At 32.7% G+C, this 18,731-nt stretch overlaps 1 protein-coding gene across 1 annotated transcript; it reads right to left on the bottom strand.

Moving 5' to 3' along the window:
- Positions 1 to 2,838: 2,838 nt before the first annotated feature.
- LOC127809188 (uncharacterized) lies at positions 2,839 to 11,718 on the bottom strand. The gene is made up of 7 exons (XM_052347940.1): positions 10,957 to 11,718; positions 9,354 to 9,453; positions 9,170 to 9,235; positions 7,026 to 7,199; positions 6,783 to 6,879; positions 3,242 to 3,586; positions 2,839 to 3,143 (listed from the first exon to the last, which is right to left on the bottom strand). The coding sequence occupies exons 1-6, from the start codon at positions 11,534 to 11,536 to the stop codon at positions 3,461 to 3,463; spliced, it is 1,143 nt and encodes a 380-aa protein (XP_052203900.1). The 5' UTR covers positions 11,537 to 11,718; the 3' UTR covers positions 2,839 to 3,143; positions 3,242 to 3,460.
- Positions 11,719 to 18,731: the final 7,013 nt, after the last annotated feature.

The raw sequence follows: 18,731 nt of genomic DNA, 5'->3' as shown, positions 1-18,731 counted from the left end.
TTCAGCTCAACTATGCCAATGTTTGGCGTTTGATGAGGAGTACTAATTCCTCCTTTGACGGCATCATTAGGATTTAGGGTCTGTATTAAGTCTTGGTCATATCACTCCCTGCTAGAACAGGGACACATGACAGCAGATGTGCCTTACATCATTGATCATTCTATACGTCTGTTATCTTAATTAATTTCAGTTATTTCTGCTCCCTGCATCAGTTTTGCTTTCTTTGCCAAAATATCTCTTGTTTGATTGAAGAGACCAACGTTCTTGTCGTTACTCCATCATATATGGCCTCCAGTAATTAGGTCTTCCATATTGTTGGGGTACTTTACTCAACCTCAGTTGCTGAAATTGCCTAATCCAGGTAGTGGCCTCTGGGAGCATAAAGTGCAACTGCACTTAATTGACAGAGGAATAGTTCTGTGCATATTTAAAATTAAGACATTGATAACTGAATTGCCGTTGTTCCATCTTGTCAATGGATTAAAATGTATGTTTTGTTGGTATTAGATCTGCTGCTCATCTGCATAAAAGAAATGGTTTTACGGTTCATGGCTTTGCCTATTTGTAGGAGCAAGCAAAAATGTTTGTTCAGTTCAATTCTTCATTAGACTTTGTAAAAGAACAAGATGCCCCTTGTTTGATTCCCTGTGTACCTGAAGAAAATTAAAGAATGGATAGAACAAGGCTTGCTACATGGGATATTTTAGTCATTAATGACCCATCAAATTGAACTCCACAGAGCTACAGGACTTGTGAAACTTCCATGAATGAGACTACATTCATAGTTGTGTCTTGCATTTTGCCTGTGGTTCTCTCTTGAAGATGCTTTATACTTCTTGTTTTTGTTTCTTCTTTATAGTTTTTTCTTCTTTTTGTCTCTTACATGAAATATTTGTTCGATTGTCAGCTGAAGAAAGTTTGTTACTGATGTTAGTCTCCCTTTGGCTTTCTGCATGTATATCCATACTATGAGTCTATGGCAACAAGAAAAGGAATAATGAAAAGTATGGTCTCCATTCGGTTTAGATAGGATTGGACCAACCTTAGATTGGATCAGACCGAGACCAAAATTTGCAAAGATTCTAGACCAATAATTAGACGAAGTGGGGTTGGGATCGAATGGGCCCAAACCAGTGCATACTCTTATTTTTTTTTTGGCCTTTTTCTATATAAAATTTTAAAAAATATCATATGTCTTATGTATATACAAGATATTATGCATTAGCATTATTTTTTACTTTAATTATAATCAAAATATATTATTATTATTATTATTTAATAACCATAATCATTTTCGATCTTGGATTAACATCAGACCAAATAGAAAATCAGTTATGATTAATATTAGGATTGAAGGACAACACTGATTCTCCAGTCTGAATCGAAATTTGGTCACCCCAATGAAAAGTGAAAACAAGGAAGTCATTTTGTTGAACATCTTGACACCAGGGCCACCCCGAGAAGTTAAGGGCCATAAGCAAAATTTTATATGAATCCTAACATTTCAGGCCCCTAATATTATTTAATATTATATATATATATATATATATAATATGAGATGGGTCCATACCTACAAGGTCATTTGAGCCCATGCCAACAAGGTTAGGATCGACCTTGGCAAGAGGCCCAAGGCAACTGCCTTGGTTGCCTACCCTAAGGATCGGCCCTACATGACATTTTGCTAGTCACATTTGCTTTTTTGCCATTTTGTTGCATTTAAAAGGTTGGTATTTTTGCTCTTAGTATGTATGAAATCTACATGCTTATACCAATTTGTGGTAAAACTCAAAGTTAGTAGAAATTATGGGAGACAAAATTATCAAGTAGTAGTCAGAGTTGTTATTGACCAAAAGGTTAAGACTAATATGTATTTATTGTTGAAATAAAAATAAACATGGATATGATATTGAAATAAAGATGATTTAACATATGATGATGCTCATTCTATAATTTTATTTTTGCATTGAGAGAACTTTGGGTTATAGAGAATATCAAGGATAGACTGTCACTTGCACAAAGTTTCAATTGCAGATTTTTGTTTAGTTTTGTTAAGTTCCACCAATAATTTATGACTTTCTTTTTAATTTTTGATAAGTGTGAATCTTGATATATTTTTTTAATAAAATTATCTAAACACTACTTTGTTTCAGAGACAACCATTAAGAGAACAAACAAAGTTCAAGAAACAATGAATCAAACGACGTTAAAAGTTGTTTTTTCCAATTATGAGACCTAAAAACCGATATGATGATTAGTTTACACAGTGAACTTACCATATTTTAAAAAAATTATCATATGAATTATTAATAATATCATTTTTTACGCAAACATGTCAAAATATATAAATTTTTGAAATATAAGAATGGATATATTTAGGTTTAATAATAATTGCCACGTGAATTCTTTTTTTAAAAAAATAATTTATTTAGTTGTTATTTTTTTTAAAAAAAATCAAACAACTCAACTAGTTGGTAAGATAATTATTTCAAAAATATGATCTCAAAATAAAAATTAAAAAATTGAATTATTTGGTAACTATTTGAAAGAATATAAGTTTAGGTTTAAACATTACCAAAGGCCTGCGTTTGTTAACTATTTTATGCAGACTCTTCGATGGCAACAACGTAAAAAAAAGTTCATAGAGACTACATAAAATAGTTAAAGGCTCACAAACGAGAGACGAATCTAACCAGCACGGGTCCCTACAATCTTAGAGACGGAGACAGCCCATGTAGTAACTAAACAAGAAAACAAAAACCTTGGATCACACAGATGAAAAATGGTCTAGGGGGCTGGGCCAGGCTCATAAAGCCAGTAACCTCATCAAGCAAATGTGGATTAAAAAATCGGCAGTGAATCAAGAACAATTGCCATATCAGAGGGGATTGGATGGCTATTGTCACCTGCTACATTACCATTTGCGAGTTCTACACCTTCCAAACTCAAATATCTAAGACTGAAAAAACAAAAATACGAAATGTGTGATAACACTTTGAAGGAAAAAGAACAAAAAAAAAAAACAAAAACACTGCATTTTCAAGATATGGAAGTTTAAAGAATTCCACCAAAATAAAGTAATTTTCAGCATTCTGGACGAATCTCTGGGTGTTTGGGAGTGAACTGCCTGAATGGGAAAGAGTAATCTGCAAAAGAGTGGGGGATGAAATGATAACTGTGTTACTAGTTCCTGCAAGCAAACTGGAATAACAACGAATTTGCAATGTAGAAGAAGATAACTCACCAGGGGATGGAAGCTGACCCTGGTCTTGATGACACCTTAATTATGCCTCATAATTTTATAATACACCATACAAGTGTTTTTCCGGAAAATAATTTTGATCTATTGAGTTCCCTAGCATCGGACAGACAAAGTCCAGAAATTTAACGCTCAACATCACTAAAAGAGAGAGGCCGCATACTTTTTACGTGTGTTTCTACAAACTCCTCATCTAGCCTGAAACTAGCGGAACTCATCATGGTATTCATAGTCTTCTTCTTCATCTTCGTCAAATATGGCACTATAGAACACATAAGGGCTATCAACCATCTCGGTCAAGGTTAGGCGCCCATCTTTATCTGCATCCGCCTGCGGAAAATGTAAAATGAGTTCAGGCTAGTTGATAAAGGCATGCTTTTATTTCCGGCACATCATGATAGCGTACAGAAAGAGCAAAAGCTGATCCAGTGTTTAAAATATCTAGCCAAACAACAATATCATGGAATCAATTCAATAACATTATCGTAGCATACTTAAAAGGAGTAGGGGGCCGTTTGACGGAGCTCTCAATTTTCAGTCTTGGTGCTCTGTTAGAAAAAATGAAGACTCAATATGTCGTTTGATAATGTTGTTAGTCATCCATATTTTTATCTTCAATTTAATTTCCCTCTTTTGTTTTCTTTTCCCCTCAAACACCTAACCGACAGCAGCAGGAGAAACCCATCTGCAAATTTTGGATTTAATAATAAACCAGATCTGAACAAACAAGAAACAGACAAGAACAGAGAGATCTGAACCAACAAAATACTAGCTCTGAATGACGACAACCCAGAACAGAAGCACATATAGTCAGCTCTAAAACAGACAACCAAAAAAAATAACAGAAATCCACCTGCAGAAATTTGGTCATCACGTTTCTTGGGTTACAGCTGGTGGTGCAAGAAGAGGGAGGAGTTGCAGCTGGTGGTGGAAGAAGATGAAGAAAGAGGAGAAGAAAGAGAAGGAGAAAGGAGCTAGCAAACACAGGTGAGCTAAGGAGAAGAGGGGCATCGGCTCCTACAGAGGAGGGAGGAGTATGGCCGGTGTCTGCAGCGGAAGAATGAGCTGGTGCCAGCAAGGCCGAAGAACAGGAGACCTCAGAGGAGGTCAGCAATGGTCGACTATGTCGATGGATAGAAAATGTAAAAGTGAAGTAGCAACAACTAGGTGTGCATGAACACAATGAAAATCAAAACTCTAAAATGAACAAACAGTTTTGGGAGTGTTCAGAGTTTTAAATTCTTGGAAACAAACACAGACAACCAAACACTGTTTTTTGTTTTTGCTTTTAAAATTTTGAGAACAAAAACTGAAAACAAATGTTCAACCAAATGAGCCATAGTAATTGGTTCAATCAAAAAATCTACCAAGAAAGACTTGCGACTAATTATATCTTTTTCTTAGTCCCACAGCTGAATTGTGATAGCTTTTATTCAATATCACCAAGAGAGAGAAAAATGAACACCTACACCTTAATCTCACTAGGAAGAGTTGGATAAATAAATTCTTACTCATTAATCATCTCCATCCATATATCTTCTGTGAAGCCATATCATGCCTAAAGGTTTTCTTTAGTCTTCCTCAACCTTTTTTGCCACAAACTTCTACCACTCATCCACTCTTCTTAGAGATATGTCAATTAGTCTTATACCACATGTTCAAGCACCCTAAACAGTGAATTTCTTTCTCAAGTTAGGAACAAATCGAACAATGAAATGCAAGAGGTTGCAATGATCTTTTCCTTCCCATTGTCAGATTCAAACATATGACAAGAAAAAAAAAATGACCCATGAGGTATGAAGGAAGCACGCTGCGTGAAACAGTTTATAACTACTAAGCAAGTTTTGAGAAGGTAACTTTCACAAGATGGTCATTCTTTCTTCACAGGTAGAACAAATTGCATGAGAAATGCAACAGGTAGCAGGGAGTGAAGAAGTTATCATTGCACAACAGAAAAGGGTGGCCAATGAGCAGTGTTGGTTGAACTGCTTGGTCCTTGACTACTCTCCTAAAGAATTTTAAGAAGGAACTATTATTATTTGTTGACAAAGATACAAAAAATTCAAACATGACAACATCTCACAAACATATGAGGACACAACTTTGAGTGGTGGAAACAGCCTCTTTGCTAAAAAAGCAAGGGAAGAGCTGCATACAAATACAACCCTCCCTCAACCCCTGCAAAGCTTCCCATGCACTTTCTTAAGCTTTTATCTTTATTATCACAAAGATTCTCTACTCTGTCAATAATATGCATTTGACTGTGCAAATGTAAAATTAAAACCAACCAGCCAAGCAAGATAAACTAGAAAAGACGCATGTTCATACAGACTCCAAACTAAGAATATTCAAAGATGCTTAAGAGAGTTTCTCTTTGAGCCTATTTGGCATTGTTGTGCTGTGTTGTAGACGTTGTGTGAAGTGCTGTGAAAGCAGTGTTTGGTAACTAAGTGTGGTGTTGTGTTTATTAATTTTTTTTTATTGTTGTTAATGACCTATTAAAGTTAAAAGCAAGTAATAAATGTGGGTCTCACATATGAAGCACGGACGCAGAGAAGAAGTCACCATGCCGATATTGCCAGAATGCCGGACACGACGACATGCCGGCGATACATATCAGACACAGCACTGCATTCGTCATTCTCAAAGGGACACCGGGGGGGGGGGTGGGGGGGCACGCGTGTCCCCTCACGGACACGGTGAAGATAAATGGTTACCCAGCTATTCAACTGGATTCTGACTCTGATTTATAGCCGTGTCATGTCCTAATTTTTTAGAAAAATGTCGTGTCTTAGTGTCCCCGTATCCATGTCTGTGCTTCTTAGGGTCCCACTGTAAACTGTTTTGCTCTTTATAAAAAGCAAGGAATCCCTTGCTCACTTTAAAGCAGCTTAACCTGCTATTTTTGAGAAACAGCTATAGTTTAAGAGCAAATTGAGCTTTACCAAACTCTGCTTTTTAAGAAACTTCTAAAAAAAAGCAATTGTGCTTTAAAAGCACAGCAATGCCAAACAGGCCCTTAGTACAAAAACTTGCTTGATTCCACTCTTTATATATGTTTGGCAAGAACACACTAACAGCTTTTGTAATGTTTAAATGTTTTCATTCTTATGATTAGTCAACTGAAGTTAAGAGGCCACTTCGATGGGTCACTTGAGTTTGATGGATCCATAAAGTACATTTATAAGCAAAGCAAAAATAGATTACACAGTGAACCAGGCACAGGAAAAAAAAAAAAAAACCTCGTTGAGAGCACTCATGATTTATTGATTCATCAAAAGTGATAAAAAAATGCACTTCATATTATGCACTCCAACCAGCATATCTGACTAATTTTTATCAGAATTATTTCACAACTCCAAAACTGTAAGCTGTAACCACAACTTAATTCCATTTCTCATCAATTAAAAATGCAGCCCTTTCCAATTGAGAATCATGTGGCAACTTTAAATAAGAAAACATAAATGCAACCAAATTTTCTCATCACAAAAAAAAAAAAAAAAAACATTTTCAGTTGAAATAATACCTGTGATATGATGTAATCTGCCTGTTGCTTCGCATAGTAACCTTCAGATGGATGAAGTTTACCAATGACTGGTAGCAGTTCTACATCTGATAAATATCTACAAAAAGAGAAATAACAGGTCATTCAAAATATTATCTTGAAAATCATGAAATCAAAGAGATAGTATGCAAAAAAGAGAAATAAAACAGAATCATATAAACAAGTTGCCATATTTGTGAAAGGAAAAGTCATCCTGATAAATACCCATCACCATCTTTGTCAAGCTCAGCAAATAGCTTTCTAGCTGGGGCCTCATTGGAATCATCAGACCCATGTGTAGAATTATGACCCTCTTCATCATAGTTTCTTACGAAGTCAAACAGACCATGAAAGAATTCCTTGAAACTAATCTTCCCATCTTTATCAGTATCCCTTTCCCTAATTGAAAAGAAAGCAAATGGATCAGTCACCAAAATTGAGCAGATTATACTAGTATACATGCAAATAATTTACACAAAAAGAGAAAGAACTAAACCGGCTAAAGCCAACATAGGAAGACACCACAAACTACGAATAACAATCTAATAATGTTGGATCCAAAAAGAAATATTGGGTTGAGTCAAGGTTGAATAAAAGAGCTTTGTCCACTCTAATACCATATTAAATTATACACAATCTCATCCAAAAGTTTAAGCTAATGGATAGAAATGTGACATTATCTTTTATATTATTATTTTTTACTCTCAACACTCTTTGAAGGTCATAATGGGAAAAGTAAATACTTAAAGTTCCTTATACCCTATTCCAAGAACATAAAAGGAAGAAAAAGAAAAAAAAAAGAAAAGAAAAAAGAAATGAAGGATGAAGTGCTAGATACAATATAAACTAGAAGCTGAATGCTATTTTCCTTGTTTGGCAAATAGAAGTGAAATGCTTCACACAATCAGGGAGGTGATGACATGCATTGATTTCCAACTATATGAAATAATTCGGCAATTGGTAAACTTTGGACAAAGACCAACTGCACTTGTGTTTGGCTGCTAACCAAAATTGTTAAGACTGTACCTTGCTCTGCAGTATTTAAGAATGCTTCTAGGACCTTCTCATTAAGATAAGGGACATTTGGAGGTTTTGATTGAGTGACACTTTAATATGATAGTCTAGGCAAATATTTACTGCCCCTCAAGGTTCCTCTTTAAGGATAGGAGAATTTCATCAGATGGCTTTTTACCAACATTTAAGTATCTACTATTATTATTTGGTTTACGAATAACAAATATATTACCACCAAAGTGCCAAAAGGGGGAGGGGGGAGAAAGGGCAAACCTTGTAGAAAGAGCCAAAAAGTCTATACTACCGCTTCCAAAGAATGCCTCCAAAAAACATAAAAGGAATCAATAGGGAGCTGAGAATCCTACCTCAAATACAAAAAATGGTTTTCTTTTTCCTTTTCTTTTTTTTTGTGGGGGGGGGGGGGGGGGGGGGGGTACCATGAACCTGACACCTACACCCATTAAAGCTCTACAATCACACTGAAGCCATAAAGACCACATGATTCAAAGGGGAGTGATCACCTAGACACATCTCAAACTTCTCATAACATATGTGAATGAGGAATTAGGACTATTAAGTTTAAGGGAAATTTACAGCAACCAGCCCTGAAGTTTGCCTTAATTGCAGTAACAAAATGACAATTTTGCCCTTCATTTCTCTCTCCTCTCCCTCTCCACTACATTGACATCTGAAGACACATACGATTATGGCAAGGGCTATGGATACAAGAACAAGAGACAAAGAAACACTAGAAATATTTTAACAAAAAAATTTAGACATTACATTAAAAAGGGCACTTGCTTTGTGATAGTTGGGGGAGGATCTTTTTGTATGAAGCCTTATCCTTATTTTGCAAAGAGACTATTTCCATGACTCGAACCTATGACCTTCTCGTCACAAAGAAGCAAACTTAACATTGCTACCAAGCTCACCCTCTAAATTGGAACACCACTACATTAACAAAATCCACAAGAGACTATATAATGTTAATCAGAATTTCATATTTCTCCAAGTCTAAAGATGTTTCTTGATAAGATTAAATGTACCATATGAACCAGCTAGAATAGAATAGAGTTACAGTGCGTGCAGCAAATCAATCAGTATGACAGAAGTATGTATGAAGATGAAGTTTCACAATATGGCTTTATTTAAAAATGCCATCCTGAGTGCTATTTATAGACCACATCAGCTGTTGATATCAAGCACGAAGTAAAATACATAGCTAGAAGAGTTAAAAATATAAATGAATGTAATTAGCAAATGCATATAACATATAGGAGGATAGGAACAATAGAAATCAATGGAAGAGGACTGCACAAAATCTTGTAGATAAAGCATTATTGATATTACAGTACCTTATCTCCTCCTGGCACAACCAATGAAGTAACTTTGGGTTCTTGGTGTCAGCAGGGTGCAGAAAGCTAGAAGCATCAAGCAAATAAATTATTGAAACAAAAACTAATTTCAATTAGAAGAAAGCAAGAAACACAGGTAGCCAGAGAATGGTGAAAAACTATTTGCCTAAATCAATATGCTTACTCATTAAACTCTGTTATATTTAGAAGACCATCACCATCTGCATCAGACGCATTAAAATGTTCCTCTTTCCACCAGCCCATTTCATACCCAAATGACGAAGCTACAAAGGAAACCAATGTCAGCTACCAAGACAAGGTCACATGAAAACCTCGAGTTAAATTTGGCACAGAGCAAGATTCATGATCATACAAGTTATATATGGCATCTGACCAAGTATTTCAATGTTTATATTATCTGGATCCCAGCAGCTAATGTCAAGAACCCACATTTAGCTTCATCTCTTTGCACTTGCATCACAGAAATTCGCTAATGACATAATTTTATTTAGAGGCCCAAATTGAGGTGCACACTAAGATGTTTCCTCTAATTTTTAGCTAAGGTAACACTTCAAAATAAATTAGCACAGTTGAAAACTATTGTCCATTTAAATCATTTTAAAGGCAAAACAGATAGAGAAAGGCCAAGAAAAACTTGGTGGAAGACTCTTGTGTATGACATGAGTTATAAAGGCCTTGCAAGAGATATGGCCATTGATTGAGATGATTGACAAGCTAGAATAGCCAACCTCATCTAGTGGGATTAATGCCTAATATGATGTTATTATTGTTGTTAAAATATTTTAATAAAGTAAAAAAAAAAGGCTAAAATCTACAGAATGATTCTTGGAGAAACAAGAAAAACAAGGTAACATGAACCAGGAAAAAATGTAAGAGATAGTAATCAAAATAACCAGTTTCATAATGTTCAAATCCATCATTCATGTGGAAGAGAGGCAAAGTACATGAAGTGGAAATTCTACAGATATGTCAAATTCTTGTACAGAGAGAGAGAGAGAGTCAAAAGACTGACTTTTGTTCATGTCAGAACAGAAGTTGAGAAGGGCTTGACAATGGAACTGGACTAAAATTGTAGGATTTTTTACTCGCAATTAGAAGTGCACAGACAAAATTGAGATGTGACATGCAGTACCATAATATAAATAGTAATTTATCCAAATTTAAGAGAATAGTGTTTTGCTTGTGGAAATACAATAAAACAATTGCATTCAGCAGAATATTGGAGGTAAAGACAGTTGAAACAATAAAAACATTTTTCTTGTGCACAACGGCGGACACAAGTAACATGTGATTTCACATCAAGGGAAAGGCAAAGAGTACTTCAATCAAGGATATTGGAAAAAGTCTACATCTGCACCAGATGCAGCCTCCTAATTTTCTGTTAGGAAAGGAGAATGTATATAACTATAATGCGTGAAGATAACAAAGCATCCTGTTAGATGCACAAGAAAGATAAAAATTTGATGAAGATTGTAATGAATAAATAACATTTTGACCCCAAAATCATCTACCTCCCAAAAAGATCTTCTACCTAGTCCTCCAACACATTCTGGAGTAAATAAAGAGTGCAGTACATTACGAATATATTCAAAACCCTAACCAATAAATAAAAATCGTTTTAAGAAAGAACAAACATATGGCAAAAAAGCAACAAGATTGTTTGATAGAATCCCGAGAATATGCTAGGAATGAGTAATGAGAAGCAATATTAATAATTGAGAAGAGAATAATTAATTAAATTGATTGAGCAAGTAAGCAAAGAGGACCTGAATCGCGAGCCGCCCAGCTGGGAGGCTCGTACTCGGAGAAGGAAACGAAGCCGTCGTGATTCTTGTCGTGAAGCTCCATATCCCTTTGGGTGCGGTGCAACACTTCTCTCTGCGAATTCTTCAAAATCCACTCGGTGAGCTCGTGCTCGGAGGCGTACGAGTCCGTGGGATCCACATCGATCTTGGGGAAGAGCAAGACCAAGCGATCAGTGACATTAAACCTCTCCTCGTCGTTCAAGTAGTCCTCGGCGTTCATGAAGTCCTCCCACTCGGGCTGGGACTCGGCACCAGGGGCCGCATCGTCGTTGCTGCCGTGCTGTTCCAAGTACATGATCTTCTCCCATTCCTTGTCCTCTCGCTTCCGCTCGATGTCAGCCACCAAGGGATCGAAGGGGACGGGCTCATGGCGCCGGTGGTGCTCGGCCGACTGAACGGCGGGGGTGAATGCGAAGTTGGAGCGTAGCTTGAAGCGGAGATGGCGGCGGTTCTGATGCGAGGGTTTCTTCGGCGAATAAGAGATGAGGAGCAGCAGCAGAACGGCCACTGTAACATATATTATTGCTGAGAATTTGCCCATCTCATCGAATCGAGAGGGCAGAGAGAGAGAGAAAGAGAGAGGAAGAGATCTGTATAGCAGGCAATATATATATATATATATATATAGAGAGAGAGAGAGAGAGAGAGAGAGAGGAGATGTTGACGATTTGGACTCAATACGAGGAAGACGACGATTGGTTTCAGAGTTCCAGTGATCTGGACGATGCCTTGCCTTCTGTTCGTATTTATACAAAATTCCTATAATTCACCTTCAGTTTTAAGTCTTCCTTCGATACATAAACAATTCTTAATGACTAATGGTACTCGCACATCTAAGGTGATATTTATATTAATATTTTATTAATTAATTATTAATACATTAATGAGATATGTACTAATAATTTATTTAAACAATAAATATAAATATTTAACAAAATTACTAATATACCCCTCACTTTAATAAATTATCATTCTTAAATTACCAATACACCATTTCCTTAAGACATATATTAATAATTAATTAATTGAGTATCAATATAAATGTCAACTTTGATGCAAGTAGCAGTACTCATTCTTAATTAAGAAGACTAATACGGATTAGAAGATGTAATTAATATAAATTTTGATTAAGATTAAGATATATCCATTAGTCTATTTTAAACTTAAACTAAGATTATTAATCCAATTCCAAACTTAATAACTAACTCCGATATTTTAAAATAAATAATTTAATTAATAGTATTTAAAAATGTGCAAAGTTATAATACAGGCCAAACTAGTTTACCTTTGACTTCAATAATTGAATTAATCAAATTATATTTACGAATCGAATTGAATTAATCGAAACAAAACTTTATAAAGAGATAAAGACAGACAAACAAATAAGTGAAAGGAAAAATAAAAAATATTAAAAAAAAATAAAAAATAACAAAGTGGAAGCAAATAAAAATAATTAGAGGTGATCAAAATTTCGGTTAAATCGAAATAATTAAACTGAACTTAATCAGTTAATTTTGGTCAAAAACGAAATTGTTTTTAACATTTCGATCGATTTTATTATTTTATTTTTTTTAACAAAGAGATTAAACTAAATTGAAATAACCAAAAAACTTAAATTTAAAAATCGAATCAAACTAATCTACAAATTGAATCGAACCGAATCGTCAATTTCTTTTAGTTCAATTCAATTATTTAAATTTAATTAAAATTTTGCTCACCCCATTGCAACAACTACTTTAATATTATGTAGAATATAATAAGTATGTTATAAACATACCATTAGATTAATTAAAGGATCTTATTAATTAAAAACATAAATCAATGTATCCCTCTATTATCAAGCTTATAATCCAAGACTAAAAATCTTTTTACTCTCTCCAATAAGCTGGTGTTTGTTAATTATATTATTTAATATTTATTATTCTCCATCGCTTTTAATGTTTTAACTTATTTTAAATATCAGTTGGTACAGAAATAAAAATAATATTATTAATGGTTAGATATAGTAAATGCATTATATTTTTAGATAATGTGTATTTATTACACATTATTTTAAAATTTAAAATAATTTTATTAATTAGATAAAATATTACAAAATACAATACATTTATTATAAACAAATTAGAGTATTTTGTTAGCTAAAACAATGTATAATAAATACATCTTGGGATTACCGCCCTTATAATAAATGCACCTTACTTGATAATGAAGTATATTTATTGCACCTAATATTACTCAAATTTTAAGAAGAAATAAATCTATTCCTATCAAGTCAACTAAGGTGGGATCATTGACGGAGAATAGATTTTTTTTTTATAAAAAAAAAAAAAGATGTGTTATGAAAGAGGATATGGATATCATTTATTTCGGATAATTGAATATTTCTCTTGAATGAAGATTTTTTTTTTTTTAAATAGGATGAGGATGTGTTGATGAAACATAGATCGATATTAAAAATAAGAGTAAAATAAATTGTGTCGATTAGGAGAATTTTGTATTTAATAGGACAAATAATTTTAACCATGTATGCTCGCGTTAAATCTAAATCCTAATTTAAAAAAAAAAATAAAAAAAGAAGAATGTGGCTAAGAAAGCTCAAAAGAGTTCAAAATACTCAAGTTTCATGATTACAGATCCAGTTTAATGGTACTAACTTTTTGCATATTTTAATGTAAATATGATATAAGGTTAGTTTTGTGTTAAATTATTTTTATAATTTTTTTAGTTTTATTTATGGTTGCTCGGGATATATTCTTACCTAAACTATAAGTACTTTGTGATTTTTTTTGATAATATACACTTACTTATAGAAAAAAAATATTTAAGAAACTAAATATAAACATAAAATATATATAATTAAACTCTTGTATTGAGCTTGAATATTCTTAAACTTTTTAAAATATATATAATTAAACTTGAAAGAGGATATGGATATCATGTATCTCCTTTCATAAGAAATAAATGATAATAAAAGAGATAAAATGTTGAAAGATATTTAAATGATGTTCTTATATCATTTATTCCATTTCAAGTATTTTACCAATACTTGGATTGGAAGAGGAATATTCTTATGAAAGACAATAAGGATATCATTTATCTCGGACAATAGAATATTCTTTTTGAATAAGAATGTGTTGATGAAACAGAGATTGATATTAAGAATAAGAGTAAAATAAGTCGTGTGGATGTGGAGAATTTTGTATTTGGGAGACAAATAGCATAGCTCTATGTATGCACGGTCATATTAAATCTAAATTCCAGTTAAAAAAATATGAAGGAATAAGAATAAGAAAGCTCAAAAGGGTTCCAAATACTCAAGTTTAGTGATTTCAGATCTAGCTTGATGGTATTGGCTTTCTGCATATTTTAATGTGAATATTATATAAGGGTAGTCTTGTGTCAATTTATTTTTGTGATTTTTTTTTATTTTTTGTAGATTTATTTATGTTTGTTCGGGATATACTCTTACGTAAACTGTAGGCACTCTGTGATTTTTTCTATTAATATACACTTATATTATAGAAAAAAAAATTAAGAAACTAAATATAAACATAAAATATATATTTAGTATTACAATATATAAATATATTTTATAATTTATTCATCAAGATATAAGTATACATTAAAATATATTTATTTGTAATCTACATATTTTAGGAAACATAGATTACATATATATAATGTAATTGTATTTATTTTTATATATTTGAAACTTTAAATTTTATACCTGGATATATATGAACTAAAAATATAAAATATAATTTTATATTATTATTTGTTCAAGATACATTTTTCTAGCTTATATGATAAATATACTTATAAATATATAATTTTAAAAATATATTTTTAAACATAATAAACTTACCATAAACCTCTTACCATTGATCATTGAACTCGAACATTCTTAACATTCTAAAATATATCTATTTAGTCTTTAAATTTTTTAAAATTAGCGATAATATCTCATTTATTATTAATAAAGCTGAGTAAATTTTAGAATTTTAGCGATATTTGCAAGGGCGGATTTAGTAGTGAGCTGCCCTGGGCTTCAGCCACAACAAGCCACGACAAAATTTACATTTGTAATGTAATTTTTTTGATTTTTTAATAGTAGTCTAGCCTAAATGTAGTCCAGTCCACCCCCAATTTTGCACGGCCCAGTCCAATTGTCTGGGTCTGCCCTTGGATATTCGTGCCAAAACCCTAAAATTTAATAATGTACGGTCAATTTACTTAGTATTGTTAATAAGAAAAAAGTATTGTAGCTAATTTTGAAAATTTTATGGGCTGATTGGGTAAATTTTAAAGTATAAAGGTTGTCTAAACCTAATTGCCAAATCGCAAGAATGAGTAATCAATTTATCTTAAATATTTAAATATATTTTATATTCAAAATATATATTTAGAATTTATATGTAGATATTTAATTCATGTATTTTTAGCTTATTTAAAATTTTAATTTATATGTATATTTGGTGATTATAAATATTTTATTGTAAATCACAAATTTTCTCTAATTAAAAGTTTTTATAAATGAGATATACATTTTGATTAAAAAAGAGGTGTCAAACATATGGCCCAACCTGTCTCTTATTTTGTAATATCTTTTTGTGAACAAGCCAAATTTGGCATATTTTTAAACAAATTGTGTCGACTTAACACAACCCCTAGCCCTTGATAAAATGATTGGGTTGTGCCACGTATTAAGGTACCCTTGGTGTCAGTGGGACTAGATTATTGGGTAAAATGAGTTAGCTTATATAAATTAAGAAAATAATTTTTAGGAAGTATTTATAATTTATTAAATATAAATAAAAATATTTCAAACAAATTTATATTTATTTACAAAGTTTTAAATAAATTTCCAACCATTTGAGGGTTGATATTTTTAAAATTTTGAATTTTAAATTATAAATCTTGTTAATTTTCGGAATTGGTCGACCGTGATTCGTAGACTTGTAACGAGAAAAATGAGCACAAATGTAAAGTGGAGGAACAAATGAAAACAAATAATAAGTCACACACAGAGAAATTTTAACGAGGTTCGGTCAGAATGATATATAGTCCACGACTGTTCTCTAGTTATTCTGATAGAGTAAGAATATGTCATTATTGTCCATCATTCCTATATAATGGTTTTTGATCTATATTTATAGTGTGGGGTGTTTACAATTTATATAAAATCCATTAATGGAAGGATAATATCACGGCGGACAAAGTGTCCTTATCAATTTTATAAAATCAGGAGTGAATTCCGCATTATCAAGAATCTGGTCTGCCTCAGGTAAAATAGATGGACTCATGCTTCCGGTTGTTCTGCGATTTTATTGTTATGCGAACTGAATAGTTAAGCCAATGAGTTTGAAACATCACTGGGAGCTCGCTTGGTTCCACGGTCTTAGTATCATGTGACCTTATTCTGACGAGCTCGATTTTAGGTCCATTGGGTTTCAGGAGATTGAGCCGACTTACTGGATCGAGTTCAGTCCATAAGAAGTGACCCGAAAAATATGTATATTCATTCATCAAATTTATTGATTTTGCATGATCAAACCTCTTTTAACATCTCCCACGCTAAAAATGCTTATAAAAAAACTACACTACTCTCCGATCGATAATCTAATATTTAAGGTAGTATAGTTTTGTAAAGAATATATGATTTAGATATGAGGAAATAATAAATAATAAAGTTTTAATGAGTAATAATTAAATAAGTAAATATCAAATATATTATTAGCTTCAAAATTTTAATTATTGTAAAGAATGACATTGTTAATTCACAGTGATGATTTATTAAAGTTTTTTTAAAATGCGTAATTTTTATTTATTTTTTATTTTAAAGAGGCCAAATGTGTTGTAATTATTTATTTATTTATTTAAAAGAGGCCAAGTGACGCAACCGGCTTGCTATAGCAGGTCTAGTTAGTCAATGCCAACTGACTTATTTAATACTTATTGTAGAGAAGAGAGAAAATAGGGGCGCGGGGGGGGGGGGGGGGGGGGAGGGAATTAAATATATGTGAGAGAGAGAGTAGAGAATATGATTCTAAATATAGTGTGAGAGAATAGGGATAGAAGAGAGAAAGTCTACTTTTGCAATTTAATTTTTTATTGATTGTTTAGGTAAGTTCCATGAAATTTGTTGAAAGTGTACATAATTCTCTCAAGGTTGGTTATTGTGAAACACGTTTTTTCTTTAAGTGATGATTGTTAATTTTATTAAAAATCTTAAATTATTTATTTAATTAAAAAATAAAACTATTTACGATCAGGTGAATCAAATCTATATCATAAGAATTTATTTGAACAAAGTTTAGAGAAAGAGATATTGATTATGAAATTTTATTTTAGATGCTAGATGAAAAACTTTATTCATTATTTTAAATAACAATAATGATTTGAAATAATGACATTTTTATGAATTATTATATGTTTTAAATTTAAAATGTCAAAAGACAAACAAAAGAGAGAGAAGAGTTATTGTTGTTAGAGAACTCGTCGAACCAGCATGATGACTTTCGACGAATGTTTAAAGTTCAAAAGAAAGAGAGGTGCAGATGAGGAAGAATGGAACATAAAAAGATATAAATATGAGAATAATATTATAATTTTTCATGTTCTACTAATTTTTAGAAAAGTTGTCGCATCAGCATGATAACTTCCAACAAATGTTTAGAGGCGAAAAAGAAAGAGGTGGAAATGAGAGAGGATGAGACACAAAAATATATAAATATGAGAATAATATTATAAATTTTTATGTTCTACTAATTTTTAGAAAATTTGTCGAACCAGTATCATGACTTCCAACGAATGTTTAGAGGCGAAAAACTAAAGAGAGGTGGGGATATTGGAGAATGAGACACAAAAATATTTAAATATGAGAATAACATTATAATTTTTCAGAAGTGTTGTGGAGTGCACTTCATCAAATTTATCTGTGATAGCTGCTGCTTTAGCATTGTTTTAAGGTATACTTGGCGACACATGGGTGCCCTTGGTTGGAATCCAAATGGGCAAGTCTCAAATGTTTTCTGCTTCGGGTTGTTATATTGAGTGCGTCAAAGTTTGTGTATTTTGTCATCGGCGACTACGTCAACTGTTTGGAAATCAAGAAAATCAAACCAAAAGCAAAAGGAAAAGAGATGGAATAAATAAAAGAGCAGGATTTGGTATCTAATTTGGACTTCACATAACTACACGGCCGATTTTCCCTTTCGTTTTTGAATTTAAAATTCCTGCAACTGCAAATTGTTATCTTATCCTAATCCTGACATCCACACTCCAAGATTTGTTGTTTTCTATCGAATTCAAAGCGCTCCCAGATTTGGCATATAAATAAAGGTAAAGAAAGAGGCTTTTTTTCTTTTTCTTCTGTTCATCGGCTACTTACATTTCACGTACATACAAATATACATGAATGTATGTATTTTTGTGTGTGTATATATATATATATGTATATTAGGTGTCAGATATTAATGAGTAATAGCGGATTCCAGTTCCCATGAGCGCAACTTGGTATTGGAGGCTGCCCTTTTGGGACATCATCATCAGCCCAGCTGTCACCGTCTCCCTTCTGCAAGTAGTTGTTTGTAATTGTGGGCGGATGATATTTTAGGATAACCCATCGACATCATCTCTGTAATTTTTTGCCTCAGTTTTGGGGCAAATACACATATTTTTTAATCATTTTGGTGGGTGTCTGTTTTTTTTTTTTTTTGGGGGGGGGGGGGGGGGGG

This window comes from Diospyros lotus, chromosome 9 (genome assembly GCF_014633365.1).
Source record: "Diospyros lotus cultivar Yz01 chromosome 9, ASM1463336v1, whole genome shotgun sequence".
In the NCBI taxonomy this organism is placed as follows: domain Eukaryota; kingdom Viridiplantae; phylum Streptophyta; class Magnoliopsida; order Ericales; family Ebenaceae; genus Diospyros; species Diospyros lotus.
The sequence above is the reverse complement of the archived record's forward strand: the minus strand, read 5'-3'. Positions and strand labels throughout refer to the sequence as shown.

What these genes read in the sequence shown, in the direction of transcription:
- LOC127809188 (XM_052347940.1), bottom strand. Translation starts at nt 11,536, where the DNA reads ATGGGCAAATTCTCAGCAATAATATATGTTACAGTGGCCGTTCTGCTG. An exon ending in AATATAACAGAGTTTAATGA is followed by an intron (nt 9,236 to 9,353) that starts GTAAGCATATTG and finishes TGATGCTTCTAG; the next exon opens with CTTTCTGCACCCTGCTGACA. An exon ending in TTGTGCCAGGAGGAGATAAG is followed by an intron (nt 7,200 to 9,169) that starts GTACTGTAATAT and finishes CTTTTCAATTAG; the next exon opens with GGAAAGGGATACTGATAAAG.